The following is a 26,695-nucleotide window of genomic DNA, read 5'->3' as shown; positions in this document are numbered from 1 at the left end:
TTTAACTAATGTCCGTGTAGACGTTGTTTTATTCCCCGATACGATTTGTACCAAATAAAACAGGGTTCGTTTTAGATTACGTTTCTACAATGCTTTATTTACTTTATTACACTTCTTCGTAACCGACTTTAATTACTAAGCACGCAGCTTGTCTCTAGTTAGCACGCAGCTATTCTTTCACCGATCTGTTCAGTTCAACGCTTAAAACACAACTACTCAATGTTGCCATTCGTAACTCTATTTATACCAAAAATCTCCTTGGTCTAGAAATATCTAGAGCATATGGCAACACCTCGAATCTGTACAACGAACACACAGACGCACATTCGCACTAAGCGAACAACCATACTCACATACATACATGGGGGATGATCAATGACGTAATTACAACAACAAATGAATGTAAGAAAAGAAGTGACAAACTAAACAATAATTACATGACTATGGCAAACAAAATAAAAGCACATTAATGAAAGGTAAAGAACATCTAGAATAATGAAGATAATTCTACATGATAATTGTTGTTGCTTAAATAGAGTAACTGCGTAATAATAACTTTACGTTACAATTCAAATTTTTAAATTAACGGAAATTAAACTAAACTAACTTAAACCTATCAGTTACATTCGTAACAATATATTTGAATACTGGACTATATAGTAGACACCCTAAGCATATCCGCATTGCTATATGAAGATCCTATGACTTCCCCCGATGACGTAGTTACCGCTTAAAGTACTCAAAATATGCAATTTTTACAAGGTCCGTCGTATATTTTCTATATTTTTTTGATATATACTCACCATAACTATTTCAAAAACGATTTGTATCGAGCGTACAACATCTCCTTAATATATTAATGTCGAAAAACCCACAAAAAAATATTTGTTTGTATCCGAAAATAACGAAAGTCTGGGTTAAACTCGTAAAAACCGATTTTGAGCTATATCTCAAAAACAAGAGCTGATGGAGAAAAACCGGGACGGGATTTGAAAATAACTCGCCGATTTCATCCAGAAACAACTGCAACTTCGTCTGAAACATTCAACTTTTTCAATTTTGTTGAGCAGTGTAATTTGTTGGTGAATATCGTTCGGTATCTGCATCAATATTCAATAGTCGTTTTCAGTTTATCAGTCTTAAAAATAAGCCAAAAATGTTTCTTTCCATTCAATATAGAAAAACTAATTTTTATTTGAATACAATTTCAATATATTTTTAATTTATACCTACATTCGACACACAAGATATTTATTTTTTAATTCACCAACGCGTAATGATGTTAACAATAAAAAAACGAAATGTTTTCATCTTAAGGGATAGATAGAGCGAAAATTAACACACGTTCAACTTAAAAACTAGAAAAACAAGCGCATTAAAAACGAGAACACCGGAGCCAACTGAACGAGATGATTCACCTCAAAAATTAAACGTCCCTGCAAACATTTCTCAAAATTGTGGAAGATTGTTCGCTCAGATTAATCTTCTGTGATTCCCAACGGCGATCATTGGACGATTGTTTACATTTTTTTCTTAGATTTTTCAAATGATCGCCCTAGAGAATCACAGAAGACTCTTCTGGAAGAGCAACAGATGATTGTTACTAACATTTTTGATTTTGTTGCATATAATTCTCATATACACTTTCTACAGAACTTTGATATAAATGGCACGTATAATACCAATTGTTGCTGGAAGTCGTCAGTTAACACAAAAAACCAGCAAAAGAGAGCGATTCGAGAGAGACATTTTGACAGTTCTTTCACTGAGAGTTTGCAAATTCTTGCTGGACAAATTTCTTCTAGCAAGTACTAGCAATGCTTCTTCCTGAAAACATTCAATCATCTGTTTTTAGTTTTTTGTTGATTTATGTTTGTGAAAATTAAAAACAATTTTATTGTGGAAATAACATAGTCTAATTGTATTGTTTTATGGAGAAAAAATTTGTAAAGTGGACAAATACTTTTTTGTTTAATTGTTTTTTTTTATTTTTAATGAAACACAGCGTGTTTGCTTCCTTTTTTGGGGGACAAATTGTTCTGTTTTGGCAAGCTAGCTGATTGCTTGCTGGTTTTTGCTGGGAAGGTGTCTGTTTACTTTTTACAATTTTCTAGCAAAAGAGAATTAAAACCCCTTACTCTCTGAGAAATTTCTTGCTGGACAATTCTTGCTGGGAAAGTAACCAGACAGACTTAATATTATGAGTATTGACAGACCACACATGTCCAGGTTTTGCCAAGTTTAACCAAAAGACAACATAGTGACTGAGGAAACAGTACTGAGTACAGTGCCTATAACAAATAACCACAACATAAAGGAATAATTAAAAACCATAACAAAGCAGAAAAGAAAACAAAAGGAGAAAACTAAAAAACAAATGAAAGAAACAAAAAGCAATTGTTCTTCTATTCTTTTTTTAATTTTTCTTTACTTGTTGATCTTCTGAAGATCTTCCATATGATTAATCTGCGATTCTTCCTGGGGATTCGCAGAAGACTGTTAGGTGCACTCTTCCGCGATTAAATTGATCATCCCCGCTAATCTCAGATGATTATTAAGCGATTAATATTTTTGAAAAATGTTTGCAGGGGTACGATGTAAAAGAACGACACAACTCTGCAACCATATGCACCCTGCAAACATTTGGAAGATTGTTGGACGATTTTTTGATCAGATTATTCTTCTGCGCTTCTGTCCGGCGATCTTTTATATAAAATTCACCCACGCGATTAATTTGCCATTCGTAGACGATTCTCTGCAATTATTGTTTATTATCAATCGCTTCAACGAATCTTCTGTTATGCATCTCGGCGAACTTTCCGTGAATTTGTATTATGATTCGCTTGTTGTTAGTGCAGGCGAATAATATATTATTCCTCCGAACCCCGATCACTCGATTGTTACTAAAATGTTTGATTTTGTTCCATATAATTCTCATATGCACATTCTACTTAACTTTGGTATTAATGACACGTATAATACTATGAGTATTGACAAACACAACACATGTCCGGGTTTTGCCAAGTGAAATGAAGAAAGTGAATGGAACCAGTATACAATCACTAAGGAACAATAAGGAATACATCAATAAGAAATAGTTAAAAATTATAACAAATCAGAAAAGAAAACAAAAAGAGTAAAAATCATAGACAACAAATGAAAGAAACAAAAAATAAAGAAGAATGAAAAATAAAGTTTCTTTAATTTTTTCTTTATATTTTCTTCTTCTTAAGATCTTCCATATGATTCGTCAGCGAATCTTGGTCGCGATTCGCATTGCATAAACACTTACTTTAGGTTGGTGATACGCGGAAGATTTTTAGGCCATATCGCCTGCGACAAATTAATCGCCCAGGAGAATCGCAAATGATTCTTAGGCGACAGAAAATGTTTGCAGGGCATTTGTTTTTCTTGCTTGCTTGTGTCTGTGCAAAGCTAATGGTGGTGGTTTTGTTTTGTAAGCAGCAATGTCTTGGCCATTAGCGATCTAAATGAACGATATAAACGAATGAGCTGGATACGGATCCGTTCGTTCTTTTCACGGAGTCGTTCCTTTGAGCCGGTTCGTTCATGAACGACACAACTCTAGTTTTGTGTAGATTTATCGATGTAAAGCCTTTAATTAACATCTGTTGATGACATCTGAGAGATCTGCTTTATAATTTGCATTATTATTTGATTATCACTTGCAGTAGATATTGTGGTCTATTCAGCTTCTTCCCATCTTATGGCGATTTTAGTACTATTTACGCGGTATCCAGCTCACTTTTAAATACTGTACTGTTCTTATGTTTATTTTGGACTGCGTTGGATCCACAATAATAATTTTTTTGCAAACATTTGATACGAATTTCGGGCAATGTTTTGAGAAGCACGGTGCTGTGATTCATGTTGTGATATCCCGTTTTTTTAGTATAATAAGAATAATTTGCAAGAATATGTGAAAAGACCTAATTGTAAGTTAAGTTTAATGCGAATATCCCACACTGTGATTTTATGGAATATACATGATTGTTTTTGTTTGATATAAGATTTTCAATAAAAAATCTCCTGATGAAGTTGGAATACAACCAACGAAAAGTTAAAAAAAATATAAAATAAATCAGTTTTATTTTCATCTAAATACTGACCGATTCAGCCCAGTATAAATAATATACAACAAATATTAATTAAATGGAAGTGGTTCCATATCGACGCCCAAACAATAGTATGCTAAGTCGACTTAGCATGTTTTCAAGTTCTTTACATTTTTATATTTAACGTCCTTTAACTTAAATTCTGTCAAATTTTGGTAATGATCGGACAATCCGAACAGAAGTTATAAACAAATATTTACTTAGCATAGTACTGAAGGTCAAAGAAATTTCCAAACTTTTAGAGCTTGTCCTGCAAAACTCGCTTTTCAGAATTAGCAAACTATTATCTGGAGGTGTCGAACGTCCTTTAACTTAAATTCTGTCTAATTTTGGTAATGATCGGTCAATCCGAACAGAAGTTATAAACAAATATTGACTTAGCATAGTACTGAAGTTCAAAAAAATTTCCAAACTTTGAGAGGTTCTCCTGCAAAACTCACTTTTTAGACTTAGCATACTATTATTTGGAGGTGTCGATATGAAATCATGATTTCACTGGTTCTTTTGCATGAATTCCAACGAAGTCGTGAAAGATCCGATCTGTTTCATCGAATTTTCATGAGTGCAATTGAAGTGGTGAAAGATCCGATCTTTGTCATAATTTTGTCATGAGTTCAAATAAATTGATAAGTACCCGTACAAATAATGATCAAATAATCATAAAAATAAAAGTCAAATGAAAGTGATCGATTGTTTCAAAATTGACATATTTCAATTTAATACACTCCACGTCAGTAGAATAGAACACCTAAATTTTTGTCAATGTTAGCTTATTTATCGCTAAGCGAATGAATTTACGTTTTTAACCTTGTCGATAATGTTCCATATCAAAAATAGAAAAAAAATGTTTCTAGCTCTTTGCGAAATGTTTTTCTGACAATTTTTCCGATAGTACTATAAACAAGTAAAAAAGCATTAAGTTCGGCCGGGCCGAACTTTTCATACCCTCCACCATAAAATATTCATTCCTGTCCCCAACTTTAAGTGAGTACGTTAAAATGTCAGATAATGTACATAAAATGCTTCATTCGGGAGGCCCTTTTTATGGTGCCTATATCTAACTGTTGACAATTTTTGGTGGGCTAGAAATTGGGAAGTACTGTTATATAGGGGTTATAATAAAACATGGGCCTATGTTGACAGTTTATGATGGGAGCCTTTAATGTCAAATAACTCCTAATTCGGTTAAAAAATTTAGCTCGAATCCTCAAAATATCGAAAATCGGTACATAACGTGGGAACTTCAAATGTCATTAACAGCTAGTTCGGAGGTATCTGGGCTATACGAAAATATGAACTTAAATGAACAATATTTGTTGCAGAATTTTTGTTGACTTTTAAATTTCAAATTACAGAAAGTTCGTCCAAAAAATAAAGCTAAGGTACGGAAAATCGGGAGGTTTGTTCTGGGGCTATACAAAAACATGGACCTACGTTCAGTTAAACATTTTAAGTTAAATCCTCAAAGTACCGAAAATCGGGAAGTATCGTTATATTGGGGCTATGTTGAAAATTGTTGATGCAGATGTGTGGTGACCACTACAACCTTCAAATGTCAAATTACAGTTAGTTCTGTTAAAAATTGTAGCTAAAATTGCCAAATTACTGAAAATTGGGAGGTACCGTTACATGGGAGCTATATTTGAACATGGACCTATGTTGACAATTTTTGATGGAGAGGTGTTGTGACCACTAAGAACTTCAAATGTCAAATTACTGTTAGTTCGGTTTAATATTGTAGCTAAAATCATCAAATTACTGAAAATCGGGAGGTATATGGGGGCTTTCTTGGCAATTTTTGGTGGAGAGGTGTGGTAACCACTAAGAATTTCAAATGTCAAATGTTCAAATTACAGATAATTCGGTTAAAACTTGTTGGTAAAATTCTCAAAATACCTGAAATCGGGCGGCAACGTTATATGGGGGCTATTCCAAAACATGGACCTATGTCCACTAGTTATATAAGTTTATTGACATTTAAGAACTCTAAATGTCAAATTATAGCTAAATCGGTCTAAAAATGTAGCTAAAAACGTCAAAATACCGTAAATCGGGGGTACCGTTATATGGGGGCTATACCAAAACGTGGACCTATGTCCACAACTTTTGTTATATAAGTTTATTGACACTTAATAACCCTAAATGTCACATTATAGATAAATCGGTCTGAAAATGTAGCTAAAAACGTCAAAATACCGTAAATCGGGGGGTACCGTTATATGGGGGCTATACCAAAACGAGGACCTATGTCCACAACTTCTAATATATAAGTTTATTAATACTTAAGGACCCTAAATGTCAAATTATAGCTACATCGGTCTGATAATGTAGCTAAAAACGTCAAAATACCGTAAATCGGGGGGTACCGTTATATGGGGGCTATACCAAAACGAGGACCTATGTCCACAACTTCTAATATATAAGTTTATTAATACTTAAGAACCCTAAATGTCAAATTATAGCTAAATCGGTCTAAAAATTTAGCTAAAAACGTCAAAATACCGCAAATCGGGGGGTACCGTTATATGGGGGCTGTACCAAAACGTGGACCTATGGCCACAAGTTTTGTTATATATGTTTATTGACACTTAAGAACCCTAAATGTCAAATTATAGCTACATCGGTCTAAAAATGTAGCTAAAAACGTAAAATACCGCAAATCGGGGGGTACCGTTATTTGGGGGCTATACCAAAACGTGGACCTATGTCCACAACTTCTAATATATAAGTTTATTAACACTTAAGAACCCTAAATGTCAAATTATAGCTACATCGGTCTGATAATGTAGCTAAAAACGTCAAAATACAGTAAATCGGGGGTACCGTTATAGGGGGGCTATACCAAAACGTGGACCTATGTCCACAACTTTTGTTATATAAGTTTATTGATACTTAAGAACCCTAAATGTCAAATTATAGCTAAATCGGTCTAAAAATGTAGCTAAAACCGTCAAAATACCGCAAATCGGGGGGTACCGTTATATGGGGGCTATACCAAAACATGGACCTATGTCCACAACTTTTGTTATATAAGTTTATTGATACTTAAGAACCCTAAATGTCAAATTATAGCAAAATCGGTCTAAAAATGTAGCTAAAAACGTGAAAATACCGCAAATCGGGGGGTACCGTTATATGGGGGCTATACCAAAACGTGGATCGATATAGCCCATCATCGAACTTGACCTGCCTGCAAACAAAATACGCATTTTCCCAAAATTTCAGCGTTCTATCTCCATTTTTGTGGATGCTAGAGTGATTACCACAGACGGACGGACGTGCTCAGATCGACTTAGAATTTTACCCTGATCAAGAATATATATACTTTATAGGGTCGCAAATGAGTATTTCAATGCGTTACAAACGGAAAAACAAACTTAATATACCCTCCATACTATGGTGGAGGGTATAAAAATAGGCATTTATTTTTGGTCACCAGGTTAGAACAGTCATTTCATTATCGCGAATTTTTGAGATATTTACGCCGAATTTTCTTTCAGTCGATAAAGCAGGGCTTTCTAATCATTTTTTACAAAAGAAGGCCTATAAATAATTCCTCGGGTTTAAATTGGCAGATAATTGACTCGTCTCGGAATATCAATAGGAGTCAATCAGTTATGTCATATTTCTTCACAATAAGATAGATTATGACACTGGCAACTCCGACAGATACAATCGAGTGGTTCGGATGCTGATAAGATGGAACGTTTTCAAAGTAATTATGAAAAATGTCAACATTTCGTATAAAAACCTTGATGTTTTGTTCAATAAAATGATTTTTCCGCGAACAAGTTAGTCGTTTAAATGTTTGAAAAAAAAATGTTCCACATTTAGAGGAAGATAATCTGATATGAAAACATCCGCTATTTTAATGAACTTGTAATATTTATACTTGTTATATGAAAATGTAGGATAAGACATACAATCTGAATTGTCATAACAATAGATACATATTGAATAAAATGTTTACTTCATTCTCAACATTCAAAACGATTAGATGAATTTATTCTACCACTTTCACATTTACATAAGAGGGGATATGGGCAGCGTTGCCTGTATTTTTTCGCCTCTTTTCCCCAACTTGTCCATAACCTTTACCCAAAATTCCCCAGATTTTATTGAATTTCCTCAAAAAAATCCCCAAAAATGTTTACCAAATAAAAACAAACAAAAAAAATCAAAAGTAGTTTTATTTTACTATTGAAATTCATATCATTAAACTTGTAAAGTATTCTATATACTTATATATAATTAAATTAACGATATTAAAAATTTCACTTACAAGTAATTCCGAATCATCAGTCCCATTGGATTTATATAAATTTTTAGAATGAAAGAGTTGTAACATTTCTTTAGGTGGGTCAAAATTTCTACAACAAATGGAGTTGTTATACAATTCTTTTGGGTGCCACCGTGGTGCAATGGTATGCACACCCGCCTTGCACACATAAGGTCGTGGGTTTGATTCCCCGGCCAGGCAACATCAAAACACTTTTCAACAGTGGCAAAATACCCCTCAGTAATGTTGGCGACATTTCCTGAGTACTTCAGCCATGTAAAACTTCTCTACAAAAGTGGTGTCTTAAACACGCCGTTCGGACTCTGTGATAAACTGTAGGTCCCATATCATTGAGCTAATATGAATCAAGGTGCACTCATTGATATTAGAGAAGTCTCCCTTGTCCCTTATGGGATGTTTGTGGAACAATTATACAATTGAGTATTTATTCTAGTAACTCGTACTGCATTTTATTTCTAAATATGGTTCAAAATACAAAAGACTCTTTCTACTTATGAATTACTTGTTGGAACGGAAAGCATATTTAATACCATATCCAATTTACGAGTGTGATTCATAGACATCCGTGGAGATTTTTGTGTTGACTAATTCTAAAAAGGTTCTTTTAGAGCTAAAATTGTGTTGACCCAGTGAATTGCAAATATTGGGTTAAAATTGCTTGTAAGTTTTAAACAATGCATATTTGTAGGGATCAGTTTCAGCATTTGCAGCGGCACAGGTCTTTTTATCTTTAATAATTGTTTACTCAAAAAAAGTACAAGTCAAAAGTAAAGCCTAGGTCCATGGCTCCTAATGGTAAATTCTACGATTCTACGATTTTTCAATATGTTCTTCATTTTTTTTAAAAACGGTTTCAGTATTCGAGTGCACAGGGAGAAATCCATATTAGCAATGTGCATCGCTTTGAAAACATAAAATCCTGTAAATCCCTTTTGTTATACCTTACTTTAAGAAAAGTAAGGAATAAATTTCGCATTACCAGGGATTTATTATTATATCTTCCATTCCATATCAACAAAAAAGTCTGTATACATCAAATTTACTCAAAACGGATTGGTCGATTTGAATTTGCTCTCAAATTTTTTTGTTTTTGGGCGCAAATTTTAAAAGGAACACAAAGTTCCTTTTAATTTATCTGACACTTATTATTAAAGCAAACTTGTAGGAATAAAAACGTGTTATCTGTCCGATATCGGCCAACATTTAACTACAGAAAGGATATAAAAACGGGCCTAAACAAATATGCTCTCTTTTATAATTGAAGCCATGAATGTTAAATAAAGTTTAATTTCATCATTGCCCATCAGTCCAGAAAACATTTCTGCAGCTATGTCCACTTCAGCAGTAGAAATTATGGAAAATGTTATTTCAATTCAACCCACTGTTCTAGTACGCGGTCAGTTGTCAACCCGCATGATAACACTTCAAATCTGTCATAAATTATTAGTATATGCATGTTATTTGTGCGTCACGCGTGCGCTACACCTATTCACGTAATATATAATATAATAATAATTGTTCCACAAACATCCCATACGGGACAAGGGAGACTTCTCTCATATCAATGAGTGCACCCCGATTCATATTAGCTCAGTGATATGGGACCAACTGTTTATCGCCGAGTCCGAACGGCGTGTCTTAAGACACCACTTTGTAGAGAAGTTTTACATTGCTGAAATACTCAGGAAACGTTGTTGTTGTTGTAGCAGCATATAATGCTGGGTTGGCAGCCGCTGGCCGAAACACTTTTGGTTTCGGGTCAATCCGGTACGTAAGAACCCGCTGCCGTGGGATTGACTCAGGAAATGTCGCCAACATTACTGAGGGGTATTTTGTCACCGTTGAAAAAATTTTTGATGTTGACAGGCCGGGGAATCGAACCCACGATCTTCAGCGTGCAAGGCGGGTGTGCATACCACTGCACCACGGTGGCACCCACACCTATTCACGTACTGAAATTAAAAAGATCAGATAATCTGAAGTAATTAGTCAAAAAAGAAATTCCCCAACAATCCCCAAATATTTTTCAGATTTCCTCAAAATTTTCCCAATTCCCCAAGTCGAAATTTGTTTCCCCATTTCAAATAAAAATTCCCCAACGCTGGATATGGGAAATCGAAAAAAACTCCCTCAACATTTTACGAAAATATGGGAGAAGGAAAAAATTCCCTTCTCCACGCATTCAGAATAGGACTGAATATCTCATTGCACAGTGTCCGATTTTCCGAAAAACCTGGCCAAAACTTTAAAAATGAATGGATTTTGACCTAACCTTTGGTTCTTATGTTTTTCGGGCCGCTGATTACATTTTTGATATTATTTAACCCTCAGGCGGTCATTTAAGCGGTCTTTTTGGTCCCTCCTCCTATAAAATGTGATCTTATCGGATCAAAATATTCTACAAATTTCTTCGCCATCAATTTTTACTATAGGTCCTAGAATACACCAAAACTCTATATCTTACCTTAACTCCAGAAATATGCAAATTAGAAAAACATTTTAGTGTAAATGTCGTACTTCATCAAAGTTTTGGCAAAATTGTCATACAAAGCATCATTTTAGAAGAATGGCGCCAAAGACAAAAATAATCCCAGCTAAATTTCACTATAAGTCACCAAAGAAATGAAATGTCTATTTGCATTACATACCAAGGAAATATCGGTATCAATTTTGCCAAAAAACCAAGAAACTAAAATAGGGGTGCAAGCTTCCACAATTTCTACAGTTTTGGAAATATTTGAGTTAAGATCACTTGGAATCCTTGCACTTTAGGTGTATAATGTCTTTGGCAACTTTACTGACAAGAATGCAAGGAATATTTGTCTTAAAAAATTAACCCTCGTGCGAGTCATAAAAGCGGTCCTTTTGGTCCCTTTTCAACAAATCTTTAAAATCTCCTATAAAATGTAGTCGGATCAGACCAAAATATTCTAGAAATTTGTTCGCCATAAAATTTTACTATAGGTCTTAAAATATATCAAAACTCTAAATTATGCCCAAACGCCAGAAAGTGACCCTATACTATATTCTCACATTCTTAATGAAATAAAATCTGTATATACCTCAAGACAAAATATCACATAAAAACGAAAAGTGCAAATATGTGCAGGATGTTTCGATGGAAATTGGTAAAAAACCCTTCCTTTTTTATGAAATGATAAATTGCACGGCCCAACTCGATCTTACTCACAACTATTTTCATAATTTATTGTGAAAATTGATCTTGAAAAAAAAATTAACAAATACGGACAGCAATTATTAAAGAACGAAAAATTCATTGGCGACACTGAAAATCTTAAATACGTTTCACATACCTTTCATTACAATTACAAAAAGAAAATATTTAATAACCGTTGTTTATTTTGCATATTATCATAGATTTATAAACAACTTAAATATTAAAAATAAAAAATAAAATTCCAAATAGGGTCACTTGGACCTGCTTTTATACCCACTTATTAAACAAGAAATGTATATATTTTTTCATAACTACACGCAATGGGATCCTATAAACAATATCTGACCCTTTTTAGTGTAAATTGATAAATTTTTTTTCGATTTTTGGCCAGGTTTTTTTGAAAATCGGACACTGTGCATTGTTTTTAATTTGTTCCTTCCATCCTAAAACATAAATAATGAACATTACAAATACAAAATATTCGTTTTTACCTCATTTTTTTACTGCTATGCCTAAATACGTCCGTATTCCCAAAACGTATGTGGTGAAAAAAGTAGAACACATGTATTCTTATAAGAACTACCGAAATACGTCGAGCTTATACTTTTTGTAAGTTGAACAAATTCAACTATGACAGAACGTTTTGTATGCATGTATGTATGTGTTTTGTATTTTTAAAACAAAATCCCAACAAAACCTGAAATACAATTCATTGCAAAGGAAATTATTTATTTTGAAATGTGATTTTTGTTAATTAGGTATATTAGTTAATGTTCATACTTACATTTTTTGTTCAACTCACTTTGAAAATTACCGCACATTCTCAATTTTTTGGCATTTAGGATAAGGTCTGTTCGATAAAACGCCGTACACATTAGAGCCTTTTTGCCGGGTTAACCTTCTTTGTGAAGATTTATTTGACATTTAACCAATGGAATTGACATTTAAAACCCAATGGATTTGTTAAATCCGGTTATATATAAACGAACTATAACTCAAAAGTTTGTACAAACTTTTACAAAATGCTTTTCGATAACAGACTTGTTCAGTAAAAGAGAAATGAGAAGTAGTTGCAAATACTTTTTACTTGCGAAGTTATCGAACAGGCCTATGTGAGTTTTACTCACCCTTTTTGTTGTTTATGGTGAGGGAAGAGTGGGAACATAACAGAAGTCACGGCGATATGTTGTTTATAATAAGGGAGGAGGCAAATATTATATTTAATGAAGACAAATATATCATAATTACTTCCATGGGCGTAGTCAGGAATGCTTTTTGGTCGTTCTAGGGGGGAACAGATGCTTGTTTTTTTTAATATTTATATTTTTTCACATACAAATGAACTGTTTTGTAGGATCCAGGGGGGGGGCAGCTGCCCCTCCCTTGCTATTCCTGGATACGCCCATGATTAATTCATAATTTAATTTAAATGTGTTTATTTATTTTTCTTATAGACAAACAACAAAGCTAAAGCAGAGAAAATTATCAAGAATATAATAAAAATTGTTATTAAAATCGGAGTTTTACATCGAAACAATCAATTCAACGATGATGAGCAAAGACAAGTAGAAACGTTCAAAAAGAAGTTCCAGGTATTTTATATTCAAAGCACATTTAGCTATTATAATAATTTGTATTTTCCATTTTTCAGAATACACAATTGTCTATAATATCTTTTTATGAGGTGGATTATAGTTTTGATCTGCCATATTTGCAAAGATCAATAACTGAATCACGTGAATCCCTTAAACTGATTGTTAACAGGCATTTAACAGAGAAGTCGTTGGCTCGCATTGACGAAGTGTTCGACTTTTTCACCGATGGAATTCTGTTAGAGACTGCATTTAAACCGGACTCGCCATATCGTGAAGTGATGGGCAAAATTGTTGCCGATATTAATACTGCCATGGAGACAGGCGATATTTAAGCACATATAACCTGTGTTATACCAAAGAAACATCACAATATTATTTTTACCTAGTATAATTATGTGTAATGATACAAAACATATCCAATTTTTTCGGTACTAATTGCCTAAATGAAAAGGCACTGAAACCCCACGATACAATATTTATATACGACTGTTGTAACATTGCATTAAACGAATCATTCCGTCACTATTTTAGCCCACTTAGAAGCTTTTTTATAACAGAATACTTATCATTGTACCAACAAACATCGCCGCATAAGTTTATATATATTATTCAAATACGTTACTCTCCATTTTTATATGGAAAGCCTTTGTAATTCAAATTACTTGCAGTACTATTCCTAAATTGTATTTCGGGGCCATATATATGTACTTAAATCAAATTATAGATTATAACAAATGGTGATATTTTAACAATGCAATGCAGGTGATATGAATATCGCTCATTTACTGAAAAAGTGACCTAACACAAAAATATTGATTTTCCAGAAAAATCGTTTTAAAGTGTCTATTTTATTTTGAATTCTCAATGTAAAGAATAAAAATGTAGCAAGATATCATTTCTAAATTGCTATGTAACGTCAATAATTGTTTGACGCGTATTATAGTACGTTTAGATATACGAAATTTACTCGATTTCAAAAGTCAATTCCATAGCGTATATGTCAAATAAAAGCTCGTTATAAATGCAGTGGATTCTATTTGACGTATACGCTATGGAATTGACATTTGAAATCGACGATTCATAAACTCAAACAAATTGTTTATTGACTTATTTCAAAATTCAAATATAACAACACTTAAATCTAAGCAATATACTCAGTGTTGACATAATGCGAAATCGGGAGGGCAGATAAATTAGAAATTGTTAACTCCAAATATGATTTTTTTAGTTTTTACACTCTTCTAGTAAATGATCGATATATATATTGGGTTTCACTCCAAATGATAAGAGCTAAAATAAAAAACAATGTTAATAACATGTAAAATGTTGATATTAGAGTATAAAATTATTCCAAATTGGTTTTATGATCGAGGTTACATAGTGTTTCATCACAAAGATCTATTACAATCTATATGAAATATATGTGGTGTTTAGACAAAACCGATAGAACTAAAGTCAACCATTCTATTAATTTTTTACTGTGTAATTAATTTTTTTGATGCAAAAATTTTGAAAGCTTATAACCTGTTTCTCTATGCCACCCTCAAATGAAAGGGAATTGAATTCGAAACGAAATAAAATTGGGCTTTTTGTAATACTTCTAGATTATACATATATCAAACTGAAATTTACCTAAAAATGCTGTAATAAAAAATATTGCTGTCCTAGATCCAAGTTTTCAGAACACAACCTTATAAAGAAATGTGTTGTTGCTCTACTATTGGTCACAGAATTGTCTGTAATAATGTATTTTTGGTTCTCAGTGCGGGAAAAACCTCCACTTTTTGTCATGGGCCAAGTTATAATAGCGGTATTCACTCATGGCGGTAAATCCGAAACAGATCGTGCCTGATTCGTATCATCCTCATTTAATTTAACTCTTTTCGACATTTTTTATTAATGATATCTCCAACTCAAATTTTACACCTGCAATGGCGCCAAGCCCTCTTCTTCTTTTCCATAACAATGCACCAGGGAATGTAACTTGGGATAGGTAAGTCGACTTGCGGTTAATCGACTTTTTTATACCCTCCACCATAGGATGGGGGTATATTAAGTTTGTCACTACGTTTGTAACTACTCGAAATAATCATTGAAGACCCAACAAAGTATATATATTCTTGATCAGCGTGCAATTCTACATCGATATAGTCATGTCCGTCGGTCTGTCCGTCTGTGGAAATCACTCTAGCGTCCGAACGGATTGACGTAGGTGGATGAAATTTTGGGAAGATCTATTATTTGTACGTAGGACTTTTGGTATTGAAAGTGGGCTATGTAGGTGCACGCTTTCGTATAGCCCCCATACAAAATGACGCGTGACGCGTCGTCGTTTTAAGGAATTTTTAAGATATTTGTCCCATTTTGCCACCGAATTGGTTGTAATTTGGTATTTTGTGTCTCCAGAGACCAAAAAACATTCCTACCAAAGTTGGTTTATATAGGTCCACGTTTTGGTGTAGCCCCATATAACGCCCCATATAAAGTACGCGTCATATTAATATATTTTGAATGTATTTGTCCCATTTGACAACAGAATCGGTTGTAACTTTGTATTTTGTGTTTGCAGAGGCTAAGAAACATTTCTACCATAAAACGTTTATACAGGTCCACATTTTGATATAGCCCCATAGGACGATATCTCCCGATTTTCGGTATTTTGAAGGTTTTGGCCTCATTACAACTCTGGTTAATGTACTATACACTCCACGTCAGTAGAATAGAACACCTAAATTTTTGTTAATGTTAGCTGATTTATCCCAAAACGAATTAATCAACGTTTTTAATCTTGTAGGGATTTAAAGTCTATAATGTTCCGTATCAAACACAGAAAAAATTATGTTTCTAGCTCTTCGCGAAATGATTTTCTGACCAATTTTCCGATAGTACTATGAAAAATAGACATTTATTTTTGGTCATCAGGATAGAACATTCACTTTATTTTCGCGAATTTTTGAGTTATTGACGCCGAATTTTCTTTCAGTCGATAAAGCAAGGCTTTCTAATCGTTTTTCATCAAAGAAAACCTATAAATAATTTCGCGAACACCGAAGTAACAGCGTAAAAAAGTTTAATATGACAGATAATTGAAACATCTCGGAATATCAATAGGAGTGGCGCAGTAATGTCATATTTCTTCACAATTAGATAGAATATGACACAGACAACCTCGACGGATACAATCGAGTTCTTCGGATGCTGATAAGATGAAACATTTTCAAAATAATTATGAAAAACGTCAAAATTTCTTATAAAAACCATGATGTTTTGTTCAATAAAATTGTTTTTCCGCGAACGAGTCTGCCGGTTAAATCTTTGGAAATATGCTCCAGATTTAGAGGAACATAATCTGATATGAAAACATCCTCTATTCAATACACGGAAGGAAATTTTAGCACTTTTTCAAATTTAACACAACCTTTGGACTTTGAATTTTATATGTGTTCTTATTTCGGTGTCCACGACTGTTCTCAACAGTATTATGTTCCAATATAAATGGACCAGGTTATGCTCTTCATACCGGATTTTACGATATAGTAGTTTTTTTACTGAACTCGCATATATAAAAGCCCCGTTTTCGCGGGAAAACGGGGTCATGGAAATTGAGGTTTTGGGTTTCGTATGTTGCTTTTAAAAAGTAATAAAATTTCGCTCAGTGTATTAAAATAGCGGTTGTTTTCATATCAGATTGTCTTTCTCTAAATGTGAAGCATATTTTCAAACCTTTAAATGGCAGACTTGCTCGCGGAAAAACCATTTTATTGAAAAAAACATCAAGGTTTTTATAAGAAATTTTGACGTTTTTCATAATTACTTTGAAAATGTTCCATCTTATCAGCATCCGAAGAACTCGATTGTATCCGTCGAGGTTGTCTGTGTCATATTCTATCTAATTGTGAAGAAATATGACATTACTGCGCCACTCCTATTGATATTCCGAGATGTTTCAATTATCTGTCATTTTAAACTCTTTTACGCTGTTACTTCGGTGTTCGCGGAATTATTTATAGGTTTTCTTTGGTGAAAAATGATTAGAAAGCCTTGCTTTATCGACTGAAAGAAAATTCGGCGTCAATTACTCAAAAATTCGCGAAAATAAAGTGAATGTTCTATCCTGATGACCAAAAATAAATGTCTATTTTTCATAGTACTTTCGGAAAATTGGTCAGAAAATCATTTCGCGAAGAGCTAGAAACATAATTTTTTCTGTGTTTGATACGGAACATTATAGACTTTAAATCCCTACAAGATTAAAAACGTTGATTAATTCGTTTTGGGATAAATAAGCTAACATTAACAAAAATTTAGGTGTTCTATTCTACTGACGTGGAGTGTATGTACCAAGGTTTTTTACAACGAAGTGTGAATGTCTTTTTTTGTGAATATCGTAAACTAATCAAAACAACGTCGTCGTAAGTCTATCTTTTAGTTTCAGTTTTATTACACTTCTTTCATAAAAAATTGTTTTTTTTTTCTTGGCCTCCATTCTTTTATTGGTTTTATTTTTCCCGTTTTTCTAACAAAAACCTAAACTCCGACATAAAATAAAACTCACAACAAAGTGACGGCACAACAACCAGCTGTTCTACACCCTTGTAACAGTACAATAGAATGTTTACAATACTTTTAGGTCGAGTAAATTAACAATTCTGTGGTAAATTAAACTTTCATGTATTTTGTTGTTGTGGTATTGTAAGAAGTTGTAGATCTACAATATTAACAAGATGTACAAGATCTACAATGCCACATTACCAACATGAGTGAGTACCGCTAATGATAAAAGAAAAAAATATTGTATAATTCTTACAATATATAAGCACAAAACAACTATTGATTGAAAACCCGAAAGACTAAACAGTTTTGAAATCTACAGACTGTTGGCTATAATTTGGTACTACACTCTTTCACATGTAATTCGAAACATGCCAGTTGTAATTCGTAACATTTCATTCGAGAATTCGAATTATTCCATTTGCATGATTTTTTAATCCGGATAACTGAATAAAACATACGACGTTGCTACAACAACAACAGAAACCCAATTTTCATAAAGAATTCTTACATAATCTTCGGAGTTGTCGATTTAATCACAATTCGATTAGAAGACAGTTACAGAAACCCAAACTGAATTTCTTTCGAATAGAACGCCTGAATGTACCCTATCGAGTGCCTTAGGGAAGCAGGTTAGTGATTTTAAAAGTCCATAATTATTTCTGTAAAATTTAAAAACAACGGTAAAAATTGTACAAACCATATGAAAAATAACTATTCAATTATCAAATAATTTTAAACGCTAAAAATGTCTCAAACTAGTTTAAACGTTATTAACTTTTGAATTAATTTTACTTTTAGTCGCCCACTGCATATATTCGTATATTTCAAACTCTCTCTCTCTCTCTCTCTAAACATAAAATAAAAACATCCTTAATACGATAATACATTTAAATATCTGGAATACTTATTTAATTATATTTTGTTTATTAATAACAATAAACACAACTTCCTAAACACTTTCCTATGTGGGAAATAATTTATGTTACAATACCACACATATGTACCTTCTCGGTGAACATCTGTGTTTATTTATGTTGACTAATTGTTGGATCAATTTAAGAATTTATTAACTTTTTTTTAAAAATATCGGTATCGATTGATACATCACAATCGTCTCATAAACTTCCTTAAGGAGTATAGGAATTGTGTCATGTCATGTCTTTGATTAATGCTTATAATTTATTATATGAATTAATAGAGTTAATTCAATTTGTCAGTTGCTCCACTCATATAAAGCTTTATAAATACAACCATTTTAAATATTTATATAACAAAGTAGTGTAACTGTAGGATAGTTATATATGTTGTATATTACGTAAGCAAACTATTTATACAATTTGTACTTTTTCACTTAAATGAAAATTATAACAATATATGACCTTAAATTTGCAAGCAATCAATTAACACTGTATTGTCCTTGTCTACTCACATGTCAGTATTTTTGTTCAAATTAAATGGATTCTTATTTTAAAGAAAATTTTCTTAGAGCATTTATTTTCGATTTGTTTTTGGGATGAAAAATATCGATGCTTTGCTTTCAAACGTTTGCTATTTTTGCGTTATATTACTGCAACAACTTATTATCTTAATATGTTGTCGATATTCTGCAAAAAATAATATAAGTTGTGTTATTTTACTTACCTGAGGTTACCATTTTTACCATTTCTTACTATTTTTAACCTGCAAAGCGTTCCTTAACCCCAAAAAGTGGTACAACTGGAAGCAATTTTTAAGAGAGAGGGAGAGGAGAGAGAGCGAGAAGGCCTTTCTCTTCTACCACAGGCTACCAGACAAATTTCTTCCGGTAAAAAATGGTAGAACTGATTTTTCGACATTTGTTTGACGATTATTTGACAATGAAGAAAAAAATTAACAAAAACATAAGAAAAAACGCGAAAGCTGACAAAACAAATTAAAAACTGTGAAATAAAAGAAGAAAAGTGAATTTTCATGTTTCTTTTTGACACTGCTACCATTTTTTCGTTCCTTAACTCTTGTGCCAGACACTGAAAATAACACATGAAAATTTTTTAGCCTTTAGGAGAGAGCGGAGGTGGAGGAGCTCCCTTCTTACCCATAAGCTCAAAACATTTTCATGAAAATTTTCAAAGTCTGTCACAAGAGTTCCTTTTCTGTTTACAGTTTTCTCTTCTACCACTTTTACCATTAAAAAAGTAAAGGAACAAAGCTAAAATATATTCTCGTATCTCATTCACCCCTTTTTTTCATAACTGCATCAAACTCGTGTCTTAATACCTGACAAAGTGTATGTGGTAGCGACAAACGACATGACACGTATGCTCCCTTTTTTAGTCTTCTATCACGCTGCAATATCAGAATGTGGTTAATTTGTTCGTATTACACAGTGTTATTATTTACAAAATATGTTAATATTAGTGAACCTGTACTCGTTACTCAGCCTAATCACACTCCTAATCGCCAATAGAAATCCAAATCACCAAAAATTTCAAGATTCTGAGTTCCGTCGTTTCGCCTGGGCATTAAGACTGACTCCCGAAACGTCAGTTGCTTTGTATTCGTGCATGAAACTAGGGGTTCTTTGATCGAGTTCCCCACTACTGCTATTTCATAAAATTACTCTAGTATGGAACTCGATCTAAGAACCCCCTAGTTTCATGCACGAGTAGATTGGGTGGTAACTAGTGGTGTTTACCAGTAGCCAGCAAAAATGCTAGTTATTCCCTAGTTACCCGAACAACTGGGTACTTATAATGACAAAATTTACTACAAAACAGCAATTTGAAATGCTGGTTCAAAAAATGGAAGCCCACCAAACGTAGCCCGTGGAGTCAGGCTTTTTGGCGAAACTAACTAATAATTCCCTTCGCCGGGATGAAATCATGATATTGGTAGCGATCAGTAAAATTTTGCAACACTGTCAGTTCGTTTTGAAAAACATTACTCTCTGTAATAGAGGGTAATAAATGAAGTTGAGCCAATGGGGGAATACTCCACTCAAACAATCGAAAATGAGATTGAACTTCAACAATAAACAAAACAAACAAAAAACAGCCAAGGCACGGGCGGATTGGAGCTTTGTTAAAAACAAAAAAAACAAAATTCCAATAAACAACCTCACAGGCAACTGTGTTGGTGTTCTTTTCAACTCATAGAATTCGAAGAATTCTTAGTTGATACGTGCTGACATGTTGCAAAATATTTTGATTTTGGTGTTTCTTTGGAAAAGCCGAAAAGTGAGTGTGATTCTCATTCATATGAGAATACTAGACACTTAAAGAGTTCGGTTTTTCGCTAAAAAGGCATCATTTCAAAAACTGAGAAGCCAATTGATAATTCCCTTCGCCGGGATGAAATCATGATATTGGTAGCGATCAGTAAAATTTTGCAACACTGTCAGTTCGTTTTGAAAAACATTACTCTCTGTAATAGAGGGTAATAAATGAAGTTGAGCCAATGGGGGAATACTCCACTCAAACAATCGAAAATGAGATTGAACTTCAACAATAAACAAAACAAACAAAAAACAGCCAAGGCACGGGCGGATTGGAGCTTTGTTAAAAACAAAAAAAAAAAACAAAATTCCAATAAACAACCTCACAGGCAACTGTGTTGGTGTTCTTTTCAACTCATAGAATTCGAAGAATTCTTAGTTGATACGTGCTGACATGTTGCAAAATATTTTGATTTTGGTGTTTCTTTGGAAAAGCCGAAAAGTGAGTGTGATTCTCATTCATATGAGAATACTAGACACTTAAAGAGTTCGGTTTTTCGCTAAAAAGGCATCATTTCAAAAACTGAGAAGCCAATTGATAATTCCCTTCGCCGGGATGAAATCATGATATTGGTAGCGATCAGTAAAATTTTGCAACACTGTCAGTTCGTTTTGAAAAACATTACTCTCTGTAATAGAGGGTAATAAATGAAGTTGAGCCAATGGGGGAATACTCCACTCAAACAATCGAAAATGAGATTGAACTTCAACAATAAACAAAACAAACAAAAAACAGCCAAGGCACGGGCGGATTGGAGCTTTGTTAAAAACAAAATTCCAATAAACAACCTCACAGGCAACTGTGTTGGTGTTCTTTTCAACTCATAGAATTCGAAGAATTCTTAGTTGATACGTGCTGACATGTTGCAAAATATTTTGATTTTGGTGTTTCTTTGGAAAAGCCGAAAAGTGAGTGTGATTCTCATTCATATGAGAATACTAGACACTTAAAGAGTTCGGTTTTTCGCTAAAAAGGCATCATTTCAAAAACTGAGAAGCCAATTGATAATTCCCTTCGCCGGGATGAAATCATGATATTGGTAGCGATCAGTAAAATTTTGCAACACTGTCAGTTCGTTTTGAAAAACATTACTCTCTGTAATAGAGGGTAATAAATGAAGTTGAGCCAATGGGGGAATACTCCACTCAAACAATCGAAAATGAGTTTGAACTTCAACAATAAACAAAACAAACAAGAAACTAAGGCCACTTTTAAAGAGGTATGGAAGGTTGTTGCGCAGCAATTAAATAGTTGTGGTCCACCAGCCCATACACCAGATGAAGATGGCGCAGAGTGTGGATTCATTTTAAAGCTACAGTAAAGAGAAAATTGGCTAATAATAAGAATATTGGCTAATAATAAGAATACTTACAAGGTCCGTCGTATATTTTCTATATTTTTTGATATATACTCACCATAACTATTTCAAAAAATGATTTGTATCGAGCGTACAACATCTCCTTAATATATTAATGTCGAAAAACCCACAAAAAATATTTGTTTGGATCCGAAAATAACGAAAGTCTGGGTTTAAATCGTAAAAACCGATTTTGAGCTATATCTCAAAAACAAGAGCTGATGGAGAAAAACCGGGACCGGATTTGAAAATAACTCGCCGATTTCATCTAGAAACAACTGCAACTTCGGTTGAAACAAAAGTCCTGTTGACCAGTGTTATAGATAAATCGGTCTGAAAATGTAGCTAAAAACGTCAAAATACCGTAAATCGGGGGGTACCGTTATATGGGGGCTATACCAAAACGAGGACCTATGTCCACAACTTCTAATATATAAGTTTATTAATACTTAAGGACCCTAAATGTCAAATTATAGCTATATACCGTTATATGGGGGCTATACCAAAACGAGGACCTATGTCCACAACTTCTAATATATAAGTTTATTAATACTTAAGAACCCTAAATGTCAAATTATAGCTAAATCGGTCTGAAAATGTAGCTAAAAACGTCAAAATACCGCAAATCGGGGGGTACTGTTATATGGGGGCTATACCAAAACGTGGACCTATGTCCACAACTTCTAATATATAAGTTTATTAACACTTAAGAACCCTAAATGTCAAATTATAGCTACATCGGTCTGATAATGTAGCTAAAAACGTCAAAATACAGTAAATCGGGGGTACCGTTATAGGGGGGCTATACCAAAACGTGGACCTATGTCCACAACTTTTGTTATATAAGTTTATTGATACTTAAGAACCCTAAATGTCAAATTATAGCTAAATCGGTCTAAAAATGTAGCTAAAACCGTCAAAATACCGCAAATCGGGGGGTACCGTTATATGGGGGCTATACCAAAACGTGGACCTATGTCCACAACTTTTGTTATATAAGTTTATTGATACTTAAGAACCCTAAATGTCAAATTATAGCAAAATCGGTCTAAAAATGTAGCTAAAAACGTGAAAATACCGCAAATCGGGGGTACCGTTATATGGGGGCTATACCAAAACGTGGACCGATATAGCCCATCATCGAACTTGACCTGCCTGCAAACAAAAGACGCATTTTCCTATCTCCATTTTTGTGGATGCTAGAGTGATTACCACAGACGGACGGACGGACGGACGTGCTCAGATCGACTTAGAATTTTACCCTGATCAAGAATATATATACTTTATATGGTCGCAAATGAGTATTTCAATGCGTTACAAACGGAAAAACAAACTTAATATACCCTCCATACTATGGTGGAGGGTATAAAAACGTAAAGCAGGAGTGGCTGCATGGCTGTTGACCTACGACTTTTTAAAATCAATTTTAATGTTTCTACTATATAAAGAACAGCATCTTTTGGAAGCCGAAAATAGCATTTAAACCTAAATTATAAACAATTATTTTGATGATTGTTGGAAACAAAACATCTACTCACAATACTGATGCAGTTCTAAAGGATTCGATTTTCCTCTGAAATGTCTTCTTATAGATGCTACGTTAAATATATCCCCTCTATAATCAAAATATGGTTCCACTGAGCTTATAATTTTAGCTTGTTATCGGCGATTATTTTCTATCGCTTTACGTAATACAAATTTTAAATTTTGTCGCAGACAATGCGACACGACTCGTGTCGAAATACGGAATCGACCCATAAATTCGATTCATGGTCACGCCAAATGTATAAGTTCGATACATTGTTTTCCCCTTCCGCAGCATTACAATTAAACGCATTAATTGGCCGCTCTTTCGAGCTCAATGGGGAAATCTTCTCTGCCTTTCTTTTAGGAGTCATATTCGCCTGGTTCGGATGCTGGGAGAGAATACCTATTCTTTCCCACACTCTCTCCTAAAAGTCACATTCGCTCAGTTCGGATGCACATGGGCGCCTTCCAATGCTGCGGTCGTCGTTGTTGAACACGACCTTGTTAGAGCTATTATGCTCACTGGCAACGATACTTGCTTTTTAACTTTCGAAGAAGTCACACTCCTATTGCTATCGTTTCGTAGTCGTCACTCAAAAGGTAAACGTTTCTTGTACCAAGAAACTCATTTTTACCACCAATAAACATTGAAAATATTTGAAACTGATACACACTTGTTTTTGTTTTGTGTTTTATTTCTTCTCTTTTCATTCCTGGGATATCGACTATCTGTGGTATCACGCCGATTACTATAAAACCCCTAAACATTCCATTGAATAAAACTCTGCCATCGGGCAGTGCATTTATTTATTGAATTTTACCAAAGTACTTTTTATTGTGTCTAATAAACATCACGTAAGTATTCATATACTTGTGGTGTCTATTAGGGTTATGACTTTTTTACAACCTCATATCCCTGTATCATAGCGTGATGAGTTTTGCCATAAGATTACATAAAATTTTAATTATAAGGTGATTCGGTGAAAAAACCTCACGCACAAAATGATTTTAAAATTTGAATTTATCAAAATTATGGACAATTTCTTGAAGTCACTGAAAACAGATATATAATTGAAAATAAACTTTAGAGCCACATGAGATAATTAAAATGACATAAAATTTATTTCTCACTATTTTTCTTCATTTCTGAGAATCGTAAAAATGTCGTAAACGCTTTTATTCAAATATATAATTTTTTAACAAAAAACAAAAATTTGAAAACAAAGTGACTTTTTTCGCGACTTTTTTAATATTTGAATGTAATAAACGTTATTATAGTTATTAGTGGGCTTATATTTATTTATTTGTGCAACAAAAAATAATTTTTTGAAAAAAAAAATTTTTTCATTTCATATATTTTTTCAAAAAATTATTTTTTTTAAAATCGATTTGTGCGTGAACTTTTTTTATATTTCAATGGAATAAACGATAGCATAGTGATTAATTGGCAAAAGTTCATTCATCCCTGCTACAGGAAATCATTTTTGAGGAAAAATGTCAAAAAGTCATAACCCTAGTGTCTATATTTGCTGTGTTGTAGGTACCCAGCAAAATTTAAAAGGAGGGTTTCCATGCGATGACGTGATTTCATGGCATCTTTTGCATTGGTTCAAAGGCTAATGAAAAGATCGGATCTTTCACGACTTCGTTTGAACCAATGCGAAAGATGCCATGAAATCACGTCATCGCATGGAACCCCTTCCTTCAAATTTTGCTGGGTAGTATTCACACGGATGCAATTGTTAAGGCCATAAGCAATTATAGTGTGAATAAAGTCCTCGAAATACATCCCCCATCTATCGCAGCTGAGGAGCAAAATACCTTTTCAACTGCCCAGCCAAACCTACTCATCTAACTCCAGTGGATGTCAAATTATAGCTATATACCGTTATATGGGGGCTATACCAAAACGAGGACCTATGTCCACAACTTCTAATATATAAGTTTATTAATACTTAAGAACCCTAAATGTCAAATTATAGCTAAATCGGTCTGAAAATGTAGCTAAAAACGTCAAAATACCGCAAATCGGGGGGTACCGTTATATGGGGGCTATACCAAAACGTGGACCTATGTCCACAACTTCTAATATATAAGTTTATTAACACTTAAGAACCCTAAATGTCAAATTATAGCTACATCGGTCTGATAATGTAGCTAAAAACGTCAAAATACAGTAAATCGGGGGTACCGTTATAGGGGGGCTATACCAAAACGTGGACCTATGTCCACAACTTTTGTTATATAAGTTTATTGATACTTAAGAACCCTAAATGTCAAATTATAGCTAAATCGGTCTAAAAATGTAGCTAAAACCGTCAAAATACCGCAAATCGGGGGGTACCGTTATATGGGGGCTATACCAAAACGTGGACCGATATAGCCCATCGTCGAACTTGACCTGCCTGCAAACAAAAGACGCATTTTCCTATCTCCATTTTTGTGGATGCTAGAGTGATTACCACAGACGGACGGACGGACGGACGTGCTCAGATCGACTTAGAATTTTACCCTGATCAAGAATATATATACTTTATAGGGTCGCAAATGAGTATTTCAATGCGTTACAAACGGAAAAACAAACTTAATATACCCTCCATACTATGGTGGAGGGTATAAAAACGTAAAGCAGGAGTGGCTGCATGGCTGTTGACCTACGGCTTTTTAAAATCAATTTTAATGTTTCTACTATATAAAGAACAGCATCTTTTGGAAGCCGAAAATAGCATTTAAACCTAAATTATAAACAATTATTTTGTTGGAAACAAAACATCTACTCACAATACTGATGCAG

At 33.7% G+C, this 26,695-nt stretch overlaps 1 protein-coding gene and 1 long non-coding RNA gene across 6 annotated transcripts in view; one reads left to right on the top strand and one right to left on the bottom strand.

Annotated features, from left to right (window-relative positions):
* The window catches only part of sigmar (Tumor necrosis factor alpha-induced protein 8-like protein sigmar), a 139,371-nt gene extending 124,834 nt beyond the window's left edge, over positions 1 to 14,537 (top strand). For all 5 annotated transcript variants that reach the window (XM_073956089.1, XM_073956091.1, XM_073956093.1 and 2 more), the window contains 2 exons: positions 13,069 to 13,206; positions 13,266 to 14,537. In XM_073956089.1, the coding sequence (XP_073812190.1) occupies positions 13,069 to 13,206; positions 13,266 to 13,541 (414 nt within the window). In that variant the 3' untranslated portion in view covers positions 13,542 to 14,537. The remainder of the gene's footprint in view (positions 1 to 13,068; positions 13,207 to 13,265) is intronic.
* Positions 14,253 to 21,266, bottom strand: LOC141387020 (uncharacterized). Its single transcript, XR_012408458.1, has 2 exons — positions 17,536 to 21,266; positions 14,253 to 15,906 (listed from the first exon to the last, which is right to left on the bottom strand). It is a non-coding gene; the product is annotated as an uncharacterized lncRNA (long non-coding RNA).
* Positions 21,267 to 26,695: the final 5,429 nt, after the last annotated feature.

Source organism: Musca autumnalis, unplaced genomic scaffold (genome assembly GCF_047663935.1).
Source record: "Musca autumnalis isolate F117 unplaced genomic scaffold, ASM4766393v1 scaffold_5, whole genome shotgun sequence".
NCBI classification, from domain to species: domain Eukaryota; kingdom Metazoa; phylum Arthropoda; class Insecta; order Diptera; family Muscidae; genus Musca; species Musca autumnalis.
Note: the sequence above shows the minus strand (reverse complement) of the source record. Positions and strands in the feature narration are given on the sequence as shown.